The 24,938-nt window shown below is 42.7% G+C and overlaps 1 protein-coding gene across 7 annotated transcripts in view; it reads left to right on the top strand.

Moving 5' to 3' along the window:
* KIF3B (kinesin family member 3B) overlaps nucleotides 1–24,477 on the top strand; it is a 45,024-nt gene extending 20,547 nt beyond the window's left edge. For 4 of the 7 annotated variants that reach the window (XM_038571955.1, XM_038571953.1, XM_038571956.1 and 1 more), the window contains exons 2-9: nucleotides 4,077–5,544; nucleotides 9,576–9,677; nucleotides 10,100–10,222; nucleotides 10,330–10,448; nucleotides 16,976–17,089; nucleotides 17,684–17,789; nucleotides 20,016–20,194; nucleotides 21,084–21,180. In XM_038571955.1, the coding sequence (XP_038427883.1) occupies nucleotides 4,141–5,544; nucleotides 9,576–9,677; nucleotides 10,100–10,222; nucleotides 10,330–10,448; nucleotides 16,976–17,089; nucleotides 17,684–17,789; nucleotides 20,016–20,194; nucleotides 21,084–21,180 (2,244 nt within the window). In that variant the 5' untranslated portion in view covers nucleotides 4,077–4,140. Of the gene's footprint in view, nucleotides 1–570; nucleotides 708–4,076; nucleotides 5,545–9,575; nucleotides 9,678–10,099; nucleotides 10,223–10,329; nucleotides 10,449–16,975; nucleotides 17,090–17,683; nucleotides 17,790–19,338; nucleotides 19,776–20,015; nucleotides 20,195–21,083 lie in introns of those variants that run through there. The other 3 variants (XM_038571957.1, XM_038571952.1, XM_038571959.1) reach the window with 3 other exon arrangements.
* Nucleotides 24,478–24,938: the final 461 nt, after the last annotated feature.

Genomic DNA, 24,938 nt, shown 5'->3' on the forward strand with positions numbered 1-24,938 from the left:
TCCACTGACACATTCTCCACTTAACCCCCTCACATTTCTTTCTTTTTTTTTCTTTTAAGTTTTATTTATTTAAGTAATCTCCACCCAAAGTGGGGCTCAAATTCATGACCCTGAGATCAAGAGTTGCAGACTCTACCAGCTGAGCCAGCCAAGCATCCCCTCATTCCCACCCCTTACGTTTCTTACACTGGGTCTAGGACTTTGTGTAAACCATCCCATGCGCAACAGCAGAGGCCTCCCCACAGGAGGCTCAGGGGGCTGGGGTTTGAGCCTGGCACCTGGACAGCTTTTGCAGGTCTCTGCTGACATGGAGGTAGAGATAGGCAAGGGATCGACTGCAGTGGTAGCCTGGGGACCATTGCCCCAGAAAAGAAAGGGAGACACAGTAAACAGACTGGCCATTCTAACATCTCGTTCTTTCTTATCATTAGTTAAAATTGTAATAGCATGTTGAAGGTGAGGAATGAGGGACTCTCTTTTACATGGTTGTCCTTAAATGGCTTGAGCTTCACTTCTAATTGAACACTGATTAGGTATTTGGGTCTCAGTTTAATCGATTTTTTTTAGGATGACAACTACAAACTGAACAAGAGAATAAAAGGACTCACCAATAATCTGGAATGACCCTTTGGCAAGGATTTTGGATGAATCTGTATCAGTTCATTTTAATCCAGCTTTATATTAGTTCATAAAGTATCTCCACCTTTGTAAGTACCTCTGAGTCTCACAATCATCCATAAGGAAGGAGAATTATCCCTGTTTTACCAATTTTACAGAAAATGGGTTCCAGGAGGGTTAGAGGTCTTCTAGCTCTTTATTCTATATATTTTTTTTTAAAGATGGGTCTTTTTTTTTTTTTTTTTTTTAAGATTTTTATTTATAGACACACAGAGAGAGGCAGAGACACAGGCAGAGGGAGAGGGAGAAGCAGGCTCCATGCAGGGAGCCCGATGTGGGACTCGATCCCGGGTCTCCAGGATCTGCAGGCGGCGCCAAACTGCTGCGCCACCGGGGCTGCCCTAGCTCTTTATTCTAGACATTATTTTATTACCTATAACAACTAGAGAAGTATAGAAAGTAACTTTTCATGTGTCCATGTGCTTAGCAGCAGCAGGATTTTTAATAAAAGCTTAATGGGGGAATATATTGACTATTTTTATTATCTACAGCACAAAAGCCATAGACTGGCCTATCACTGCCTCTCATTCTCCCATTCCTTTGTTGGCAGGGAATAGGTCACCCTCACAACTAAAAAGAAATTGTTAAAAATAAATAAATAAATAAATAAATAAATAAATAAATAGATAGATAGATAGATAGATAGATAGATAGAAATTGTTAGCACTGTCCTGAGTGTTTATTAAAATTACAAATGCAGGGATCCCTGGGTGGCGCAGCGGTTTAGTGCCTGCCTTTGGCCCAGGGCGCGATCCTGGAGACCCGGGATCGAATCCCACGTCAGGCTCCCGGTGCATGGAGCCTGCTTCTCCCTCTGCCTGTGTCTCTACCTCTCTCTCTCTCTCTGTGACTATCATAAATAAAAAATTAAAAAAAAAATTACAAATGCATCTATCCTGTGAACCAGCAGTTGTACATTTAGAAATTTATCTTATAGGTATATTTTCCCACATGTGAAAGGATGCGGACCTAGTTTTTTTCACAGTAAAATATCAGAAACAGCTTAAGTGCTAAGATTGTGATTAAATTGTGACACTTCCATGCAATGGAATATTTTGCTGCTGTCAAAGAATAAGGTAGCTATATATTTATTGAGGAAACAAATTCCAAGATATGTTGTCTAGTGAGGAAAAGCAATATGCAGGACACTGTGTTATTACTGAGTATAACATTCTATGCTTGTGTTAAAAAGGAGGAGGTAAGTATGTATTAGTACGTATTTGCTTGCTATGCGTGAACTAGCTCAGGAAGATTAAAAATCTAATAATGCTTGCCTCGTGGACAGGGACCTGAGTGGCTAGAGAAGGAGAGGGACTTTTCACTAAAGAGGTCACTGAATTGAGAAGCAGGCAAATTATTTGTTAAAAAACAAAAAATGCCCCACACTGAGGGTTTTAGGAATTTGGGGTCCTCATATGTACCTCTTCTTCACTCTGATCTGCTTGCTTGCTACCCCTTCCCAAAGGACCCATTTAATCATCCTTTCTTCTGCTCCCTGAGTTTTCCAGCACCAAATGAAGTTATCATTTTTGTTTTTACTTAAAAAATTTTTTCTTTTAAAGATTTATTTGTTTATTTTAGGGGTGGGGGAGGACAGAAGGAGAGGAGAGAGATTCTACAGCAGACTCCGTGCTTAGCACAGAGAGCCCCACATGAGGCTTGATCTCACAACCCTGAGATTACTACCTGAGCTGAAATAAAGAGTCAGTTGCTTAAGACCAACAGCCACACAGGCGCCTCTACTTAAAAAAAAAAAAAAAAAAAAAAAGGAACACCTATTTTCTTTCTTTCTTTCTTTCTTTCTCCTTTTTTTTTTTTTTTTTTTTTTTTTTTTTTAGATTTTATTTATTCATGAGACACAGAGAGAGGAGGCAGAGACACAGGCAGAGAGAGAAGCGGGCTCCATGCAGGCAGCCTGACATGGGACTCGATCTGGGGACTCCAGGATCATGCTCTGAGCCAAAGGCAGATGCTCAACCACTGAGCCACCCAGGCGTTCCTAACACCTATTTCTTATTTGAATTCAAGTTGTATTCAATTTGTTGGTTGCATAGGTGCTTTCTGTGTAATGTATTACACCACGTCCTCAATTATTTGCATACATTTTGCACAAGCCATAGTTTATGATTTTAGAATGGAAGAGTCTTGTTGGCACAAGATAGGAAATCCAGACAGCACAAATGAGTGTACTGTGACATTTTCTCTCTCTTGACCTGAGAATCCTCTAGGCCCACAGTTTCCCTGCTGAGACTGCCACTGGTACCACTTTTATATGCATACTTCTAATAATATTGTTTTGCATATCAAACATAAACGTATATGCATATATTCCCCAGCTTACGCACCATGCTTTTTTTTTTTTTTAAATTCTGAGCTTTGGCTTCACCAGCTTTTTTTTTTTTTTTAAAGATTTTATTTATTTATTCATAGAGACACAGAGAGAGAGAGAGGCAGAAACACAGGCAGAGGGAGAAGCAGGCTTCATACAGGGAACCCGATGCGGGACTCGATCCCGGGTCTCCAGGATCACACCCTGGGCTGCAGGCGGCGCTAAACTGCTGCGCCACCGGGGCTGCCCCACGCACCATGTTAACAGTACTATACACCCTGTTCCTCATCTACTTTTTTCATGTAGCAGTATATCTTAATATAGGGTTACATTTATTTATTTTTATTTTTTAAAAGATTTCAGAGAGCACGCAAGCATGTGAGTACAAGCAGAGGGAGTGGCAGGCAGAGGCAGAGGGAGAAGCAGGCTCCTTGCAAAGCAGAGAGCCAGACTCGGGGCTCAATCCCAGAACCCTGGGATCATGACCTGAGCCTAAGGCAGATGCTTCGCTGACTGAGCCACCCAGGCACCCTGAGGGTTACAATTAGACTAGCAAGCACATTCTTTTCAGTAAATGCACAGGATTCCACTATGTATGTGTTTTTACATATATATTTAATTTATTCAGTCAAGCCCCTCTTGATGGGAATTGGGGTGGTCCACAGTCTGTTGCTACCACAAATGATGCCACACAAGTATCCTTCTATCTGTTGGATAAATTCTTAGAAATACAAATGCTACATCAAAAGGTATTGCTAGATAGTTCCACATTGCTCCCTGAAGAGGTTGTAGTAGTTCAACAGGACATAAGGCTATCCAGGCTTTTACAAGATTTCTAGCTGCTGCAACCTGGAATCTAAGATAAAGTATCAGTCAAAGGGAGGACAAGCTCGTTTACACTACTGGTGGACTAAAGTTTTTACTTTTCCCACTGAAGCTCATTAAGATCCTGTGAAGAAATACAGTGTGTATTACAGTAAATGTAGCTGTCAGAAGGTTAGCAAGATGAAGGTGACAGTCCTCAGTAACAACTGTACTGTCCTTACTTACTTTTGCTTTTTTTTTTTAGGACCTTAGCATCCTGAGACATTTTGGATTCTTAGCCCTCAAGGTTGACCCGGTCAGAGTTCATCATGTCAAAGTTAAAAAGCTCAGAGTCAGTCAGGGTGGTGGTTCGCTGTCGGCCCATGAATGGCAAGGAAAAGGCTGCTTCATATGATAAGGTGGTGGATGTGGATGTGAAGCTGGGGCAGGTGTCAGTGAAGAACCCCAAAGGAGTGGCCCATGAAATGCCCAAGACCTTCACCTTTGATGCAGTGTATGACTGGAATGCCAAGCAGTTTGAACTCTATGATGAGACGTTCCGACCACTTGTGGACTCTGTCCTGCAGGGTTTCAATGGGACGATTTTTGCCTATGGACAAACTGGGACTGGGAAAACCTACACGATGGAAGGAGTCCGTGGTGACCCTGAGAAAAGAGGAGTTATCCCTAACTCATTTGACCACATCTTCACCCATATCTCTCGATCCCAGAATCAACAGTACCTTGTCAGGGCTTCTTACTTAGAGATCTACCAGGAAGAGATCCGAGATCTGCTCTCAAAGGATCAGACCAAAAGGCTTGAGCTCAAAGAGAGGCCTGACACTGGAGTGTATGTGAAAGACCTGTCCTCCTTTGTCACCAAGAGTGTGAAGGAAATAGAACATGTGATGAACGTGGGGAACCAGAACCGCTCGGTTGGTGCTACCAACATGAACGAGCACAGCTCACGCTCTCATGCAATTTTTGTGATCACCATTGAGTGCAGTGAGGTGGGCCTTGATGGAGAAAATCATATCCGTGTAGGGAAATTGAACCTTGTGGATCTCGCTGGCAGCGAACGGCAAGCCAAGACTGGTGCACAAGGAGAGAGACTCAAGGAAGCGACCAAGATCAATCTGTCCCTCTCAGCCTTAGGTAATGTCATCTCTGCCCTGGTGGATGGGAAAAGCACTCACATTCCTTATCGGGACTCAAAGCTGACCAGGCTCCTCCAAGATTCTCTTGGTGGCAATGCTAAAACTGTGATGGTAGCCAACGTGGGACCTGCCTCGTACAATGTAGAAGAGACTCTGACCACTCTGAGATATGCCAACCGTGCCAAAAACATTAAGAACAAGCCAAGGGTCAATGAGGACCCAAAAGATGCCCTCCTTCGAGAATTCCAGGAAGAGATTGCTCGGCTCAAGGCCCAGCTGGAAAAACGGTCCATTGGCAGGAGGAAGAGGCGAGAGAAGCGGAGGGAAGGTGGTGGCAGTGGTGGGGGCGGGGAGGAGGAGGAGGAGGAGGGAGAAGAGGGTGAGGAGGAAGGGGATGATAAGGATGATTACTGGCGGGAACAGCAAGAAAAACTGGAGATTGAGAAGCGGGCCATTGTAGAGGACCACAGCTTGGTTGCAGAGGAGAAGATGAGGCTGCTGAAGGAGAAGGAGAAGAAGATGGAGGACCTGCGGCGGGAGAAGGATGCTGCTGAGATGCTGGGTGCCAAAATCAAGGTACCACACCCTTCCCCAGGCCCTTTCTTTTGGTGCTTTCTGTTTTATCAAAAAAATGGCACGAGGGATGATGTTCCTTTCAAGTATTACATTCCCAACAGCTCCATGGGGTCCAGTGTCCAGTAAACATTTGTCAAGTTGACATAAAAATCATTTCTTCAAGTTTATACTGAACCTGTAGGAGGAATAATGTTTACCTACAGGCAAGGTGTAAAAAGCAGCAACAACACCGACGCCCATGGGTCCCCCAGCCAGTGTGAGAAGTACGATGTAATCCATATCTTAATAAGCTCTTTGTGCCTCCCTCCCCCACAGGGTAGCCCTTGTTTTGGATTTGATGCTTATTGTTTCCTGACTTTTCTTTATAGTTTTTTCATATATGTCTATGTCTCTAGAAAAAGACAGTTTTCATTTCACATCATTTTGTACCTCTTTATAAATGGAATCTCACTGCTGCGGTTTGCTTGATCAACTTTATGTAATGAGATTTGTCCATATTGATGCTTGTTGCTGTGACTCATTCATTATTACTGCTCTGAGAAGTGTGTGGTATTCCATTCTCCTCATAGTGGGTTATTTCCATTTTTTTGTTATGGGTGTTTTTGTGCTTGGCTCCAAGAGAACATATATATGAGCAAGAATTTCTTACCTGGTGCCATTAGGTCCTTGGGTACATGCAGCCCAATTTTATTAGATAATCAAAAGTTGTTTTTGGCCATGTGAATTGAAGCTTCTACACAGTGTGAACTCTGATTGCTCCTTGTCCTTAACCACCACTTGTGACTATCCGCCTTAATTTTCTTTCTTTCTTTTTCTTATCTTTCATTTCTTCTTTCTTGTGGCTGAGGTGGTTCTTTCGTTATTCCTGGAAGTACGGATGTCCGGAATTCAGTTCCTTCCTTCCTTCCTTCCTTTCTTCTTTCTTTCTTTCTTTTTCTTTCTTTCTTCCTTCCTTCCTTCCTTCCTTCCTTCCTTCCTTCCTTTCTTTCTTTCTTTCTTTCTTTCTTTCTTTCTTTCTTTCTTTCTTTCTTTCTTTCTCTTTCTTTTCTTGATTTTATTTATTTATTTGAGAGACAGAGACAGCAGCAGAGAGCACAAGTGGGGAAGAGAGGGAGAAGCAGGCTCCCCGCTGAGCAGGGAGCTCACTGTGGGACTCAATCCCATGACCCAAGCTGAAGGCAGACACTTAACTGACTGAGCCCCCCAGGTGCCCTTGCCTTAATTTTCCTATGTCTGATGTATATAAAATGGCATCTCATGTTGAGGTTTTGTGCATGTCTGTTTGAACTCACCACCCTGAGATCAAGACCTGAGTTGAGATCGAGAGTCAGATGCTTAACTGACTGAGCCATCCAGGCATCCCTCATTGTGATTCTAATATGCAGTGCCCCAACCATACAAGATACAGAACAATTCCATCACCCCCCAAATGCTCCTTTATAGTCAACCCCCTCCCTCAACTTCCAACCCCTGTGAGACAGTGGCTGACTAACATTCTAGAGTGTGGAGACTCCTGTATATTTTCCTTCTGGTGCCAGTATGCTATTCTATCAGGTGTCTGGACTCGGGGCTGCCACAGGGCTTTACTGGCAGAGGAGAGGACAGAGCTAGCCCTGGAAATCTGAGGATGACTGCTGCCTGACCACAAGCCAGAACGGCTCTGAGGTTTTGGGTTATTTCCTAGTGAATTTATATGAACTCTGATTTCAACTCTCAAATGTATCCTTGTTTATTAATTTAAAAATGACCAGTGAGTTCTTTGTTGCCTCCCCTTTCCCCACTGTATGAAGCTGTCCTTTATCTGTGACTCCATAGTAGCTCTTTCACAGAGCCAGTTTCTATATTACTTCAGAGGCAGGAGTCCTTTCCAGAGCTTTAAAGACCTGATGTGAAAATGGAGTCCTATACAACACAATTAGGAGATCACTTTGTTCCAGCGAGGGGCTTATTGTGGAATTCCTTAATGTCAGATGCCACTTCCTCCCCTCCTTATTTCTGCACTTGAAGTGTAATGGGTATGCCCATGTTTGATGCACATGCTGCTTTTTAGGATCATGTCTGTTATTCAAGCCCAGGAATACCCAGACTCTTTAAACAAACTGGGTTATTTGGGCAATTCTTGGAGGACAAGTGGGGCAGGACTCAGTATTACCTCAAGGTTACTGAATCTCTTAAGACATTTTTGTTTATGGGAAAATGATATTACTTCTGTTTCTCGAAATCTCTGGATGCTGTAAAATCATAGGACAAAAGTATTTTAGAGCTGGAAGGAGTGTGTGTGGGGGGGTGAGGGCAGTTAGTAATCCAGTCCAACCACATCATTTTGAAAGAAGAGGAAACAGACCCAAGGGTTCGCTGAAAGATGGCAGCAGGGATACTGTTAATTTTTAAAGTTTCTTAAAAGCAAGGTTATAGAGTTTTTGGATTCTGTGTTTTTCTTTTTTAAGATTTTATTTATTTATTTGAGAGAGTAAGTGAGAGAGAGAGAGTGCACAAGAGAGATGAAGGGCAGTGGGAGGAACAGACTCCCTGATGAGCAGGGAGCCCCATGTGGGACTATATCCCAGGACCCTGGGATCACAACCTGAGCTGAAGGCAAGTGCTTAACCAACAAAGCCACCTCGGCACCCCTTGATTTTGTGTTTTTCAGGTGCAAATCCTTCCAATGGCTTTCGTCACCATCTGAATGCTCACAGTGTCCCATCTGTTGAGCCAGTTCAGAGCTGTCTCCTAACTTTCTAGCCTAAATAGTCTCTGCCTATTGGACATTTCCAGAGATGGCCACGGCCACCCAGAACCTGTTCCTGCCTGCCTTTTCTCAGTCAAGCCAGACCCCCTAGGAATTATCCCTGCTAGCTGTCCCTTGATCCCCCTTATAGCCCAGTCAGTCCCAAGGCCTCTGAATCCTGTGCCATCGGATCAGAACTCTTGCACCCAAACACTTTGCTCTCTCCCACCATTACTGCCCCAACCCAGGCCTGGATCCTCAAAACAGCCTCCTGGTGGTTTCCCTCCACCCGGCCTGCCCTTTTCCAGTTATTCTTCCTGTGGAGGGAGAAGAATGTTTCTAAAACACAAATCTGACCATGTACCCTATGCTCCAAGAACAGTCATTGTGATCCCTATGGTTCTCAGGATCAATTTCAGTCTCTCTTAACAGGGCTTTGATGTTTTTAGATTGACCCTTGATTGCTTTGCCAACTTCATGCATCACCACTTCCTACCCTACCTTCTCACACATGATTTTTTTTTTTTTTTAAGATTTTATTTATTTGAGAGAAAGAGACAGGGCATGTGTGAGCAGGAGGAGGGGCAGAGGGAGAAGGAGAGAGTGAATCTCAAGTAGACTCCTTGCTGAATGAGGAGCCCAGCATGGTACTTAATCCTGTGACCCTGAGATTGTGACCTGAGTTGACATTGTGAGTCAAATGCTTAACCAACTGAGCCACCCCTGCATTTTTTTCTCTTAGCTAATTCCTATTTTTACTTCAGCACGCTTGAGATGGGAAGCTTTTCTCAATTTCCTCCAAAAGCCTGGATTCTCTTCCTCCCCTATGCCTCTCCCATATTACTCTTTTCCTCCTGATGGTGTCTGACTCCATAGGGTAAGAACCTGCTTACTTGTCTGTGGCCCTCAGTGGACTCTTCAGCTTTGTGATTTGTATTCAGTTGCATCTCTAGCACCCAGCACATAGGAAGTGCTCCATAGGTTTTAAGTAGGGTCAATACACTAAAACCAAAAAGAAAAAAAAATTATTTTAAAAGAAAGCTGGAAAAAAAAAAAAGAAAGCTGAAATTCCTCTCTGCCTGGAGAAGCTGTATCTTCAGTGTTTCTAAGGTAAAGCCCCAGTGGAGCCACCTCAGCCCCACCCCAGTGATGGTAAGGACGCTGCTGAGCACAATCTGTTTTCCCCCAGAGTTCACCCCTTTGGCTTAGTCCCGAGCTCCTTATGTTTTACAGGCTGCCCTGTGAGGAGATATGTTCTGAGAGAGGTCATTCACGAGATGGATTCTACTTTTTTCTCACTCAGGCCATGGAGAGTAAGCTACTGGTTGGAGGAAAAAATATAGTAGATCACACAAACGAACAGCAGAAAATCCTGGAGCAGAAACGGCAGGAAATCGCAGAGCAGGTATCTCTTCATTCCCTCCTGAGGAGAACGGGCTGGGATGAGGTGCGCTAAAGCCACAGAGCAAGTATCTCTTGTATTAGAGGCTTTCTTTCTTTGTAAAGGTTTTATTTATTTGAGAGAGGGAGAGCGAGTGAGAGAGAGCATGAGCAGGGGGAGAGGCAGAGGGAGAAGCAGGCTCCCCGCTGAGCAGGGCGCCGAATGTGAGACTCTGTCATAGGACCCTGAGATCATGACCTGAGTCAAAGGCAGATACTCAACCCACTGGGCCTCCAGGGACCCCTCTTGTATTAGATTCTTCAGAGGGAATGAAAACGAGGTGTTCAGCCCCTTCCTAGTGAGAGACTGATCTGGATCACCCAGCCCTGTATTCTTATATAGACACGGTCTCAAGGCAAGCTGATGAATTTTGTGATGTTACTCAGAAACGTCGAGAAAGAGAAATCCAGCAACAGATGGAAAGCAGAGATGAGGAGACCTTGGAACTTAAAGAGACATACAGCTCATTGCAGCAAGAGGTGGACATCAAGACCAAAAAACTCAAGAAGGTATAAAGGAACGAGGCCAGGCAGAGGTGTCTTGTGGCTTGGGGGAAGGGCAGAACTTTGTTGTCGGGACGGCTCCCCTCCTCACCCACCTCTCCCCTTGGTCCCAGCTCTTCTCCAAGCTTCAGGCAGTGAAGGCAGAGATCCATGACCTCCAAGAGGAGCACATCAAGGAGCGCCAAGAGCTGGAGCAGACTCAGAACGAGCTCACAAGGGAGCTGAAACTCAAGTAAGTCTGGGCCCTTTGTGGCACCTCCAGCCACTTGCAGGTTTGTTGAGTAAGAAACATGTCTTGAAGACAGGGCCCCTGCCTACTTCTCCCCAACTCATGTTCTGCCGCCTTGTCTGTTTTCTGTTTATTCTGGAGAGAGTCACTTTCTGTCTCCGCATCCCATCTGTTAGGTGAATGACCAGATGATCTCTAAGTTTCTTTCCACCCTTACCTGCTTGAAGTTTTTAAAGGCTCCAGCCTCTGTTGAGAAGGGGGAATCTTTTATTAACTAGAGTTTTCTGAATGGTATAATGAACACCCACCACCCAGATTCATTATAAACAATCTTTTATCGTTTATCTCTCATAGAAATATTCTAAAACCTCATGTAACATTAACTTCCTGTTATTCTCACTCCTGCATATCTACATACATGATCATGATGCTGTTTTATTTTTTTTATTTTTATTTTTTTTAATTTTCATTTATTTATGATAGTCACACAGAGAGAGAGAGGCAGAGACATAGGCAGAGGGAGAAGCAGGCTCCATGCACCGGGAGCCCGAAGTGGGATTTGATCCCGGGTCTCCAGGATCGCGCCCTGGGCCAAAGGCAGGCGCTAAACCACTGCACCACCCAGGGATCCCCATGATGCTGTTTTAAAAAAATGCTTTACTGAGGTATAATTCACATAGCGTATGATTCACCTATTTTAAAAAATATTTTATTTATTTATGAGAGAGAGAGAGAGAGGCAGAGACACAGGCAGAGGGAGAAGAAGGCTCCATGGAGGGAGCCTGACGTGGGACTCGATCCCAGGTCTCCAGGATCAGGCCCTGGGCTGAAGGTGGCTTTAAACCACTGAGCCACTAGGGCTGCCTTGATTCACCTATTTAAATTAGTATACAAGTCGCCTGGGTGGCTCAGTTAATCATCCAACTCTTGATTTCGGCTCAGGTCATAATCTCAGGATTGTGAGTTCAAGCCCCGCATTGGGCTCTGTGCTAGGCATGAAGCCTGCTTAAGATTCTCTCTCCCTCTGCCCCTCCCCTCAACGCCCCCCCCCAATAAATAAATAAAGAATAAAATAAAATAAAATACAAATCATTTTTAAAAATGCATATTTACAGGGTTGTAAAATCACCACAATCTGATTTTATTTTATTTTTTTTTATTTTTTATTTTTTTAAATTTTTTATTTATTTATGATAGTCACACACACAGAGAGAGAGAGAGGCAGAGACACAGGCAGAGGGAGAAGCAGGCTCCATGCACCAGGAGCCCGACGTGGGATTCGATCCCGGGTCTCCAGGATCGCGCCCTGGGCCAAAGGCAGGCGCTAAACCGCTGCGCCACCCAGGGATCCCCACACAATCTGATTTTAAAACGTTTTTTGTGTCCCCCTCCCCCTCCAAGGAAATCCTATACCAGTTAGCAGTCATTCCTTATTACTTGCCCCCCTCCAGCCCTAAGTACCTACTAATCTTCTTTCTGTCTCTGTAAATTTGTATATTCTGAACATTTCATATAAATGGTGTCTTATAATCAGTGGCCTTCTATGACTGGTTTCCTTCACTTAACATGATGCTTTCAAGGATCATTCATGTTGTAGCATGTCAGGACTTCATTCTTTTTTATGGCTGAATGATATTGGATTGTATGGATATATCACACATTTTGTTTGTTTATCAGTTTATGGACATTTGAGTTGTTTCCAGTTTTTGGCTATTATGCTGCTGTGAACATTCATGTACAAATTTTTATATGAACATGTTTTCATTTTTCTGGGATATATACCTAGGAGTGGAATTGCTTAAGTCATATGGTAACTCAGTGTTTAACATTTGGAGGAACTGCCAAATGGTTTTCCAGAATGGCTGCATCATTTTCCATTTTCTTTTTTTTTTTTTTAGTTTTTTTTTTTCATTTTCCATTTTCACCACCAATTTTCCCACATCCTGTTGACACTTGTTACTGTCTATCCTTTTTATTATAGCTATCCTAATTGGTGTGAAGTAGTATCTCATTGAGGTTTTTTTTTTTTTTTTTTTTTTTTTCTCTCATTGAGGTTTTGATTTACATTTCTCTAATGACTAATGATATGGAATGTCTTTTCATGTGCTCTTTGTCCATTTGCATATCTTCTTTGGAGAAATGTCTGTTTAAATCCTTCGCCCATTTTAAAGTTGGGTAATTTATTGGGTCTTTTTGTTATTGAGCTGTAAGAGTTCTTCCTATATTCTGGAGACAAGTCCCTTATCAGATATATGATTTGTAGATATTTTCTTGCATTCTATGGGTTGTCTTTTCACTTTATGGTATTTTGTTTGCAGCACAAAAGATTTTAATTCTGATATAGTCCAACTTATCTATATATTTTATTGGTATTGTATCTAAATTTTCCTATTCTGGATATTACATATCAATTTATAATGGAATAGTATGGCCATTTGTGGCTGGCTTCTTTCACTTAGTATAGTGTTTTCAAGGATCATACATATTGTAGCACATATCAATATTTCATTATTTTTTATGGTTGAATAATATTGTATTGTATGAATGTACCACATTTTATATACCCATTCATCAGTTGGTGGAGCTTTGGGTGGTTTGTTTTTAGCTATTATGAATAATAACTGCTGTGAACATTTGTGTACAAGTTTTATTGAGGACTTATGTTTTCAATTCTCTTAGGTCATCTTAGAGTCTTAAAGTTTTAGGTCTTACATTTAGGTCTATGATCCATTTTGAGTTAAGTTTTGTATATAGTATGAAGTAGGGTTCCAAGTGCATTCTTTTGCATGTGGATATCCAGTTGTCCCAGCACTATTTGTTGAAAGGGTCTTCTCTCATTGTCTTTGCACCCTTTTTTTTTTTTTAAGATTTTATTTATTTATTCATGAGAAACAGAGAAACAGAGAGGTAGAGACACAGGCAGAGGGAGAAGCAGGCTCCATGCAGGGAGCCCAACATGGGACTCTATCCCGGGTCTCCAGGATTACGCCCTGGGGCGAAGGCGGCGCTAAACCACTGAGCCACCCAGGCTGCCCTGTCTTTGCACCCTTATTGAGAATCAGTTGATCATAAATGGAAGGGTTTATTTCTGAATTTTCAATATTGTTCCACTGATCTATTTGTTTGTCTTTATGCCAATACAGCACTGTCTTGATTACTATAGCTGTGTAGTAAGTTTGAAATGAGGAGGTATTAGTCCTCCAACTTTGGTGTTCTTTTTCAAGACTGTTTTTGACTATTTAGGATTTCTTGCATTTCTGTACACATCTTAAGATTGGCTTGTCAATTTCTGTGAAAAAGCCAGCTGGGATATTGATAGGAACTACATTGAATCTATAGATCCATTTAGAGAGTACTATCGTAACAGTTAAGTGTTTTGATCCATGAATGTGGGGTGTCTTATTTATTTAGATCTTCTTTAATTTCTGTTAAGAATGTTTTTAGTTTTCAGTGGATAAGTCGTAAACTTCTTTTGTTAAATATATAGCTAATAATTTTTATTTTGCTATTGTATATGGAATTGTTTTTCTTTTTAAAAAAATATTATTTAAAAAAATAAATATTATTTCTTTATTTATTCATGACAGAGAGAGAGAGAGAGAGAGAGAGAGAGAGAGAGGCAGAGACACAGACAGAGGGAGAAGCAGGCTCCATGCAGAGAGCCCGATTTGGGACTTGATCCCGGGTCTCCAGGATCAAGCCCTAGGCTGAAGGCGGCGCTAAACCACACTGAGCCACCCGGGCTGCCCTGGAATTGTTTTTCTTAATTTTATCTTCAGAATGTTTACTGCTAGTGTATAGAAATACAATTGATTTTTGTATACACAGTGATATCTTTCCACCTAACAAAACTAACATTGGTTTCTTAGTGTGCTCCCATGCCTTGCCCATATTCAGATTTTATGGGTTTGTTCATATTAATATCTATATAAAGACCACATATTGCATTTGGTTATTATTTCTCTTCAGCTTATTTTAATCTGAAGCAATCCCTTTTCTTTTTTTTTTTAATTTTTATTTATTATTTATGTTAGTCACACACAGAGAGAGAGAGAGAGGCAGAGACACAGGCAGAGGGAGAAGCAGGCTCCATGCACCGGGAGCCCGACGTGGAATTCGATCCCGGGTCTCCAGGATCGCGCCCTGGGCCAAAGGCAGGCGCCAAACTGCTGTGCCACCCAGGGATCCCTAGCAATCCCTTTTCTTTTTAAAACTTTTTTCACAGTTGGCTTATTGAAAAGCCAGGTCAGGCTATAGAAATATCTGAGTCTGGATTTTTTTTTTTTTTTACTATTTTATTTATTTTATTTATTTATTCATGAGAGAGAGAGAGAGAGAGAGAGAGAGGCAGAGACACAGGCAGAGGGAGAAGCAGGCTCCATGCAGGGAGCCTGATGTGGGACTTGATCCGAGGTCTCCAGGATCAGGCCCTGGGCTGAAGGCAGCACTAAACTGCTGAGCTACCCAGGTTGCCCTCAGTCTGGATTTTAAATGAAAGCAAGCACTGAAAAAAAAAAAAGAAAGCAAGCACTGAAGCACTGGTTCTCAACCTTCGCTGCATACTGAAATTATATGAGGTGTTTTAAAAAGGCCTCACCCTGAAGATTCTGACTTAATTTGTCTAGGGCAGTGGTCCTTAAACTTTAGCAGGTACCAAATCACCTGAAGGGCCTGTTAAATATATATTGTGGGATTCCATAACCAGAGTCTGATTCAGTACATCTGGTATGGAGCCTGAGAATTTGCATTTCTATCAGGTTCCAGTTGTTGCTCCTGTTGGTTCTGTGAACACACTTTGAGAACCAGTGGTCTCTCATGAGGTCTGGACAAGATATTTTTTTAAGTTTGCAAGTGATATTAACATGCAGCCTGGCTTAAGAACCGCTGAGTTAATGGTTTCAACCAACAACAATTTGTCTGTAATGATTCTTTCATTAGGGGTTGCAAAATACTGTTTTTCTCCATCAGTCCTTCCACAACTGAGATTTTTCTTTTCTTTTTTAAAGGATTTTGTATACCCATTTGGGGCTTGAACTCACAATCCCAAGATCAAGAGTTGCATGACAGGTGCCCCTAGCTGGAATTTTTCTTTAAAGAGCTTTTCAGGGATCCCTGGGTGGCTCAGCAGCTTAGCGCCTGCCTTTGGCCCAGGGCGTGATCCTGGAGACCTGGGATCGAGTCCCACGTCCAGCTCCCTGCATGGAGCCTGCTTCTCCCTCTGCCTGTGTCTCTGCCTCTCACTCTCTTTCTGTGTGTCTCTCATGAATAAATAAATAAAAATATTTGAAAGAAAGAAGAAAGGAAGGAAAGGAAAGGGAAGGGAAGGGAAGGGAAGGGAAGGGAAGGGAAGGGAAGGGGGAAAGGAAAGGAAAAAGGAAAAGAAAGAGCTTTTCAGAGGGATTCTTTAATGACCAAGTTTTAAATTTGGAAAGAGCTCTTACAATTAAATGTGTCCTCTTTCTAGGTATGTGCACCTAGAAAAAAATCAGAACAAAATATGTCAAAATATTAATAATAGCTACCTCTGGTTAGTGAAATTATATGTAGATGTATTTTTCACATTTCCTACTGTATAGATAGGACTTTTAAAATCAGAAAAAAACAAATATATGTCATAAAAAATAATTTCTTAAATGTTTCAAATAAAATAAATAGAAAATTCCATCTCTCTGAAATATTTTTCCCCAGGGAAGCCTTTTTCATTTCATTGTTATATCTCTTATTTATATCTTTTGAATAAACAGTGAGTCAGCCTCTTTCTCACGGTCAGTACCCTACACCTCTGTGGTGTGTGTTGTGTATCTTTCCCACGTTAATACCCCTTTGGTATTGTTCTGTCCTGAGGTTTTGAGAGTATGAAGGCAGAGATGTGGCAGGGGACAGTCATCACTATGGAGAGACACAACCCAGTGGGTTCCAGTTTCACTGTTTGCTATGTTCCCCAACACTTCTCAGGCTGAGACTCTTCTCAAGAATGGTCTTTACTCTCAGTGGTCTGAGGGACTGAAATCCACTCAGTCTTTCTCTTTGTCCTGGTTATGAGAGTGGGAAGTTTTCTAGCTTGGGCAACAATCCATGGCATCAGAAGAAGGCCGTTTAATTTCTAATCCATTTTCAGCATTTTGGAAGTTCATATGCTGGGTTGGCAGTACCAGTGGGCCCCTAGAAGACACTTCTGTTAGCACATGTTCACTCTGGTACAGCGTGAGCCTGGCCACTTGTCTTCAGTCTCTTCACCTCCTCAAGCTGCTCCTCCTTGGGCAGAAGTGACCTCCCTAGAGTTCTAGAGCAGCCCACCATCAGCACCTGTTGTATCTAAGAGGGCTGACTTCTCTTTCTCAGGCAGGGACCAGGTATCATTCCTGTCTGTACCCTAGCTGTCTGTCTGATGGTAGGCCCATAGTGCTTGCCCTGTGAGTGTTTGCTGAGTGGCTTGACTCTCATCTAATGACTCCCATGCCTAGTATAGCCAGTACTCCACTTCTGTTCTTTCTCCACCTGTGTCCACTCATGTATGTGTGCTCTTACAGGCATCTTATTATAGAAAACTTCATCCCTTTGGAAGAAAAAAGTAAAATTATGAATAGATCCTTCTTTGATGAAGAGGAAGATCATTGGAAATTACATCCTATAACCAGACTGGAGTAAGTCACTATTGATTTTAAGGTGGGGACGAGAGGGAAAAAATAAGCTAGACTTAGCCCAAGGGGTATGGTAGGATGTATTGTTAGGAATTGGGAGACTATCACAGTGAATTCACAACCTTTCCCAAGTTCCTGCGTTTTTGCCTACTGAGCCGTCAAATGAAGCATGCTAGGCCAAAGGAGGGGCAGTACCCAGACGGGTGTCATATCGTATGGCAATCTGAAACAGCGTGGAGGAGGATTTCCAGTCTGTCTGGGTCTTGCTGGAATAATGGGAGAAGGTCGGCCAAGGATGTGGGGGTGGGAACATTAACAGCTCAGCTTTGCGCCTGCCATCTAAGAACTGGATGATGACTGATCCCTTCCAGTTTAAGAGAGAGGCATGATGTTCACATTTGAATAAGAATGTGACTCATACAGAAAATATAAGCAGTTCTTTACCCATTTGCATGGCAGCCCTCAGTCCAGGGAGTTACTAGGTTTAGGTTCTGTTTAAATAGGCTCAGTGTCTTCTGACAGATGGTTCCACAGGACGGTCCTGGGACTGTGGAACACACTCCAGCCAGGGCTTTAACCACTGCAGTCCATTTCCAGGAATCAGCAGATGATGAAGCGGCCAGTCTCAGCTGTGGGGTATAAGAGACCATTGAGCCAACACGCAAGAATGTCCATGATGATTCGTCCAGAGGCCCGATATAGGGTGAGAAGATCATCCTTGTGTTTCTCTCCTATCTCTTTTCAAGGAGTTTAGATTTATATAAACCCTCAGGCACCATTCTGCAGAGTTCGTATCTTGACTCTTTCCAGAGGTTCCTGAGGACATTTATATTAACATAACAATTATAACAAAATAAGAAATAAATATACTAAGTAACAAAAAGAACAAATAATTATGAAAAAGAAGGTAAAATAGAATGAGATTTAGAAAATTAGGACTAGGAAAGAGGAGGGTACAAATATACTGTCGATAATGGCTAGTAAACATCAACATGAATCCTGAAAATGGCTCTGTGTGAAGGCTGGAGGGAATGTAGTCATGTAATGACAGGAGGTGGAGATAAGCTAAAGAACTTTGGCTACTTCCATTTAACGGAATGTGGGTCAGTCAGGTTGTTATTTAAAGTGATGTAATTGAGGACTACTGACCCAAACATATTTTACAATAATAATACTGTGCAAGTTTCTACTCATAACTACTTGCTGTATGCTAGGCATGTACTCAGCACTTTATTGCTTCTCTAATTGAACCTTCCTACCTCCTCTGTGTAGCAGGTCCTATGGCTTAGTAGGTAGCTGGTAAGTGGATGAACCAGGAGACACAATACATTGTTAAGTTATAAAACAATCGGTATTAGACATTTACATATGAAATTTAAAAAGCTGCTGCAAAATGTGTCAAAATGTGAACTGATTATCTCTGGTTAATGGAAGTGTACTCAGTTTAAATTGCCTTCTTTTTGCTTATCTGTATTTTATTTTATTTATTTTTGTTAAAGATTTTATTTATTTATTTATTTATTTATTTATTTATTTATTTATTTGAGAGAGAGAGAGTGTATGTGCACGAGTGGAGAGGCACGGACAGAGTGAGAGGAAGAAGCAGACTTCCTGCTGAACAGGGACCCCAACTCGGGACTCAATCCCAGGAACCTGAGATCATGACCTGAGCTGAAGGCAGACAGTCAACTGAATGAGCCACTCAGGCTCTTCATCTGTATTTTATAGTAATAGGGAATCTGTGGGTTTGGAGTTTTTTGTTTTGTTTTGTTTTGTTTTGTTTTGTTTTGAGGATAGATTCTCATGTGAAACATTTAATGTGTTTTTGAGTCTTCCTTGGCCACCAAAGGAGAGCAGATTGGGATTAATTAGTCCCTCAGGTGCTATTCTTCCTGGTGTTGAGTTATTTAAAATAAAGGAAACAAAGCAAAAAAAATCACAATAGGGGGCGCTTTCTGTAGTGGAAGGTGAATAATGTATCAGGGTCCTCATAAGCATTTTCCTTGAAGTTTCAGAGGGTGCATCTCTTGCCCATTATTTCATGTCTCAAAACAAAAACGTGATTTCAAAGCCTACAAATCAAAATGTGTGGATTTCCAGGGGGCTAACCTGATCCAAAGGTAGAATTTAAAGCAATGGCTCTCAGAGGTTTGTAGCAGTGGACCCGCTCCATTAAGAAAAATTTTAGGCAGCATCTCAATATATAAAATTGATTGATGGAGCCACTCCATCTCTCCACCTTCTCCCTGCAGTGACCCTTCTGCCCCCTCTGGACTCGACTGGGTGGGAGTTGCTGAAGGAGGAGATGTGTACCATGGCTGTTCTTCCCTCTACTTACTCATCTCAGTATGTAGGAGCCAGGGAAAGGCCCACCACAGGCTATCAAGTGAAGAAATCCAGCCACAAGGCCAGTTATGAGGCAGGGCCCAGTATGATTTATAAAATATGGTTACAAGACACACACTGCCACATGCCTTCCACATATGTACTCCCTACCTGCCTCCTTCCCTTGGCCACCAGAAGGTTCATGAGAACTGCTGTAGGTGGTGAAATGGTCAGTGATTAATATCTTCTTATTTATATCTTTTTGTGTTTTCACATTGACTGCAGTAAGTGGGTTCTACTTATTATTTTCCCCTGCTTATTCCCCTTAGGGTATAATATATGTTCATTGTTTAAAAAAAAAAAACACACACACACAAAAAAACACTTTTTTAAAAAAGGAAATAGAAGAAAGCCAAGAGAAAAGATAAAAACATCTGTATCCTCACCAGGAAAAAGTTATAAAACCGTGTCACTACAGGCGCTTGGTAGGCTCTGAGTAGCAAGAAATGTGCAATTCTGTTTTTTGGAGGGGGTCAGGACTGCTTGTTCTCTCTGTCTGATCGATCAGAGGCCAGCCTGGCTGGTTATGGCTGTGCTTCTGCAGGCAGAAAACATCGTGCTGTTAGAGCTGGACATGCCCAGCCGGACCACCAGAGACTACGAGGGCCCCGCCATTGCTCCCAAAGTTCAGGCTGCACTGGATGCGGCTCTGCAGGATGAAGATGAGATACAGGTGGATGCATCATCCTTTGAAAGCACTACAAATAAGAAATCCAAGGCCAGGTGAGTGGCTTTTGATGGCCTATGGCTATGCAGAACATGCTTGAACAAGGACAAATAAAGGTAAAGGTTTGTCAACACTTTACGGAACACACCAGAAAGTATTGCCATGTTACTCCTATGTGTATTCATATATTCCACAAATATTTATGGCTTGGGCATCATGTCAAATCTAATGAACACTGGAATGCTTGATGTGCCCCGGGTCCTATCATGAGGAGTATATATTCTGGTGAAATAAAGGATAGTTCTTTGGTCCCTACCAGGTACTATGCAATTCTAAGTGCTTTAAAAAAATTCTCTTAATGATGTCTACACAAACTTGTAAATATTACCAGTAACCCCATTTTATAGATTGGAAAACTAAGTCAGAATTTTACAAAGTAGCCAAGTTTAAGGAAGGAAGTACAGAGCCAGGGTTCAAACTTACGTGTGTCTAAATCCACAGCCCAGGCTCCGAGCCTCAGTGCTGAATTTACCTCATTTAAATAACCCATTGAATTATCAAGTACTTAATGTGGTGCTAAATTAGAAACTCTGCCTTATTAAACTTTGGATTAGAAACTTAAGGACAACAAATAGGTGAAAACCAAAAATGGAATGCAAACAGTATTTTTTACCAATTCAGAGAAGATAGTCAAGATCCGATTTAAATGGAAGGACAGTGGCTGAGAAGCAGGTTCCTTCCCTGAGGTGTCATGCCTGGGTTGGCAGGTTGTGTTAGCCATGCACAGAGGATCAGGCTATGCCAGTCTGGTGGTTTTACAGTTGAAAGTATACTGGCTTTCAGGCCACTGAGGAAAGGCTAAGGGTACTTGTTGAGAAAAGAACATGATCTGTGTCAGCAACAGAGATGGGACATGACATGTAAACATGTGCTTGACTCTTGCAGGCCTAAAAGCGGAAGGAAGTCGGGATCCTCCTCCTCTTCCTCAGGAACCCCTGCATCTCAGCTTTATCCACAGTCTCGAGGGCTGGTTCCAAAGTAAAGCCAGCTCCTCCTCTCCCAGGGTGTAAATAGCATTTGCCTTCTGAGAGAAGAGACGAGCAAAAACCTGCAGAGAGGACTTCAAGCCCAAACTCAGAACCGTGCCCCTGGGGAGAAGCTATGGCCTCTTTGCAGATTAACCACCATACTCTGGTTGAAGCGTGCTGTCCTAATCTGGCACGCTGTGACTCTGGGAAATGTCCTTTAATTAGCATCTCAGAAATGCATGGGTAAGGTAAAGTGTGCTAGTCGAAGTGGAAAGCAAGAGAATGACCAGTGACCTTGCTTCCCTTCTCCCTTGCCTCCTCTTCTTCCTTCCCTCGCCCTCCCTCCCTCTCCCCTCTCCTTTTCTAGCCTGTTCTTTGTGCCAGGCTCCTTTCTTGTTGAACAACGGGGCAGAATCAGGAGTCACCTGAGCAGGACCCAGTCTTCGGAGCCTCAGGATAAAATGACAGTGAAGTTGAAAAGTAAAAGCCCTAGAATTGAATAGGTGCTTGTTCCTGTCGGTAGAATGAGAATTCTCATTTGGATCCAAGCCCCCGATAGGCTTGATTGGCCTTTGGGATCTGCTGAATAAAGAAATGTTTTCCAAGAATGTTGGAAGCAATAGAAACAACATTCCCTTTGCCTCCTTAGAGAGTTCAGGGAAATAGCTTCTTTAAAACCTTAAAACCATGACCATAAAGCCGTAAATCTGTAAGCTGATGCCATGTCCATACACTGTGTCACTTTACTCTTCATTTGTCACCATCTTTTCCCTTGCAGATATCCTCTGAGTGTCCCTGCCTAGGCCCATCCTCTGCCCCCAGAGCATGCTCAGTTGTGGGCCTGTTTTATGAGAAAAGAGACTGGCTCTGCTTTCTTTGATGGGACAAGAGTCAGGGGAATGAGACATACAGTGGCACTTTTGAATTCCCCATTCTGTTCCCTGTTTGCATGAGGGTGATTAGGCAGTGCAGAGACAGAGACGTGGGACTTGGGAGCGGTGGGAGAGGAAGATATAATGAATGAGAGCGAAGGAGTCCTGTCTGCCAGCAGAACACTCACCTGAGGTTAGATCTGTGGCTCCCTGTGGGCAGAGCCAAACATGGTGGCCAGAAGTGGCCGCACCATTGAACAAGCTCAGAGGAGAGAGTTAGGAATTCCCATTTACATACACTAGTTTGGTTCATAAGTTTTAGTTCGTTGTATTATTGAAATTCAGAGCTTCATTTTATGTTGGTCATTAGGTGAATGTTGCTCACTTTTCCTCCCCTAGAGAAACTCCTAAGTGTGTGGGTGTGCAAGCACAATGGTGCCTGTGTTTTTTGAGTGTCCGTGTGTGTCTGGAAGAGAGAGACCAAGGACTTGCCCAGTGTTAGAAATACACTAACGTGCAGTTTTGCCTTTGTCTGTATTAAAGGCCCACTGAATGACTGATCCAGGCTAGAAGTGCTCCCATGTGAGTGTCTGAGTCCATGAGCCAAGCCTGAGGGGACAGTACGAGTCCCTAGGTCTGCCATACTGGCGCACCTTGCTGGCACGGTGCCTCAGGAAGGTGGCGACTCAGGTGGGCCTTGAGTTATAGTTTAACTCCGCTGCTGAGTTCCCAGGGCACATTTCTGGATCAGAACCCATGGGAAAGAGGGGTACCAAGTGCAATGTCTTAGCATTCTACAAATGGAGATCTGGCATCTGGCAGCTTATCTCCTTTTTAGTTACCATTCTTTCTGAAACCCAGAGCCCTTTTCAGCAATTCCCAGAGCATAATGGAGCCTTCCCTCATCTTTCTTGGGATCAAACCCTGCTTCATATTTATTAAGAACTTACCTGCTTGAACAGGAACCAAATGATGAGGTGGATAGTCTGAAATGATTATCTGCCAGTTACACCTGCCTCTTGCACCACATTCCCTCAAAGCTAGTCTGAATTCCATAGGCTGAAAATATTCATCTAGCAAATCAGAACTGAACACTGCAGATAACACCATACCTTAATACCGATGTCTCAAGGTGGCTATTCTGAGCAAGGGTGGTTGAGTGACCGTGGAACTTTTCTAAGGGCAGAAAGAGAAAGCCAAGTGGGCAGGCAGGGTTATTAAAACAGGCTTGCCTTATACACAGCTGTGTTCGTCCAGCAGTCCGTGAGAGCAGATAAACAGCTGTGAGGAGGTGGAGCTATCCCTCCCCAAGCAGTCTCTGGTGCTTTTCTTCTCTCAAAATGGATCCGATAAATATTTGAGTAGAGCAGACAGGAGCATGGCTTACTGCTACCAGAAAGCTGCTGCTTTGGGCTCTGAATTGAGCCAAATGTGTAGAGGACCGACCTGGTTTTCATGTCTGTAGTCACGCTAGAATGTTCCAAGCCATCTGAGGGTCTTCACGCAGGAGCAGCCAGCAAAGTCTGGAAACAAGTCTGAACAGGCTCTAAGAAGATCACCTGGGAGAAGGAGTTTAAGACTGTGTGTGCAACCTTCATCGAGCCCCTTTTTGCTCTGATCAATAAGAATGTATGTATCTGCCTTCATATTCTAAAGTCACCTGTCTCCCAGATCCCTGGATTCAGACCCCAAGGCCACAAATCCTAGGCATGAAGCACTTTCTTAAGACTCTGACCTAATGTTGGATTGTTCCCCATTGAATGCCTGCATGCTGCTTGAATTGTACCACCCACACCTCCATGACCAAGGGCGTCAGAGAGTTCTGCAGTTCAGGCCTAGGCCACTCTCTGCTTTTCCTGTCTGACTCTTGTAAGTCCTCCCTCACTGAATGTAGAATTGTTGCCGAGTTTTTGAGAAGTGTTGATTCCCTGTTAACATGGGGTATCAGTTCTGCCTCACATTTCCCACTTACAGTCGAGGCTCATTGCAAACAACACCTTGGGCCATCTCAACACCATCCGTGGATGAAAATGGGGCTATTAATATACACTCTAAAAGCCATAATCAAAATGCTCAGAGGGAACTGGATAAGGACAGTGGGCCTGGCTGTTGTCTACTGCGCATGGTTTTGTCTGGTACTGTTTGGAAATCTGCCACCTTCTCCCCGCCCTTGTTATTTTGAATGAAATGCTTTTGAGGTTATTTATGAAAGGAGTGATCCTGGGGCAGGCAGGAGGCAGTGGGCTTTATGGCTCTTTGGAGTTACTATTGAGCTTGACCTTCTCTTTGGCTACTTTTAGACAAAGAATATGCCAATACTTGGGCTCTAAGTTTTACAATTGATATTTATTTGTATCATCTCTTTGTCTAGGAATGTAAAAGTGACTCTAAACTAAGATGTGTAATAAAAATCAATCAGATTTATTGTACCTACAAAAAGGTGTCCTTATAAATGACTAACACTTTTGAAAATGACATGCCAGTGGCTGACATGTGCCACCTTCTTTAAACATTTAAACTTTTCTAGTGAAAGGAGGGTGGGAGTGGAAAATGAAGACTGAGTTGGGATGCTGGCATTAAAAAAAAATAGCAATAAGGTAAAGGGACATAAAATGAAGAAAGGGTGACAAGGGCTTTTCATGTGTTTCTGTGGGGGTTCCTGAGATAGGCCTGGGCAGCCGGCAGTGGCATTTTTTTGAACTTTTGTGTTTTGGGTTCAAAATTTCTTTAAGTTCATTCCATATTATACTTTAAGTTGTGTCCCCCTTTTTTTTTAACGCAAAAATATTTTATGCTATTTACCATCAGGTAAAAAAAGAAATACCAGAAATGGGCCACAGGTTGTTCTTGTGATCTCTCATATGCTTTGGCCTATTGGACAATACTCCTGGAGAGTTGAG

The sequence above is a fragment of the Canis lupus genome, chromosome 24, assembly GCF_011100685.1.
Source record: "Canis lupus familiaris isolate Mischka breed German Shepherd chromosome 24, alternate assembly UU_Cfam_GSD_1.0, whole genome shotgun sequence".
In the NCBI taxonomy this organism is placed as follows: domain Eukaryota; kingdom Metazoa; phylum Chordata; class Mammalia; order Carnivora; family Canidae; genus Canis; species Canis lupus.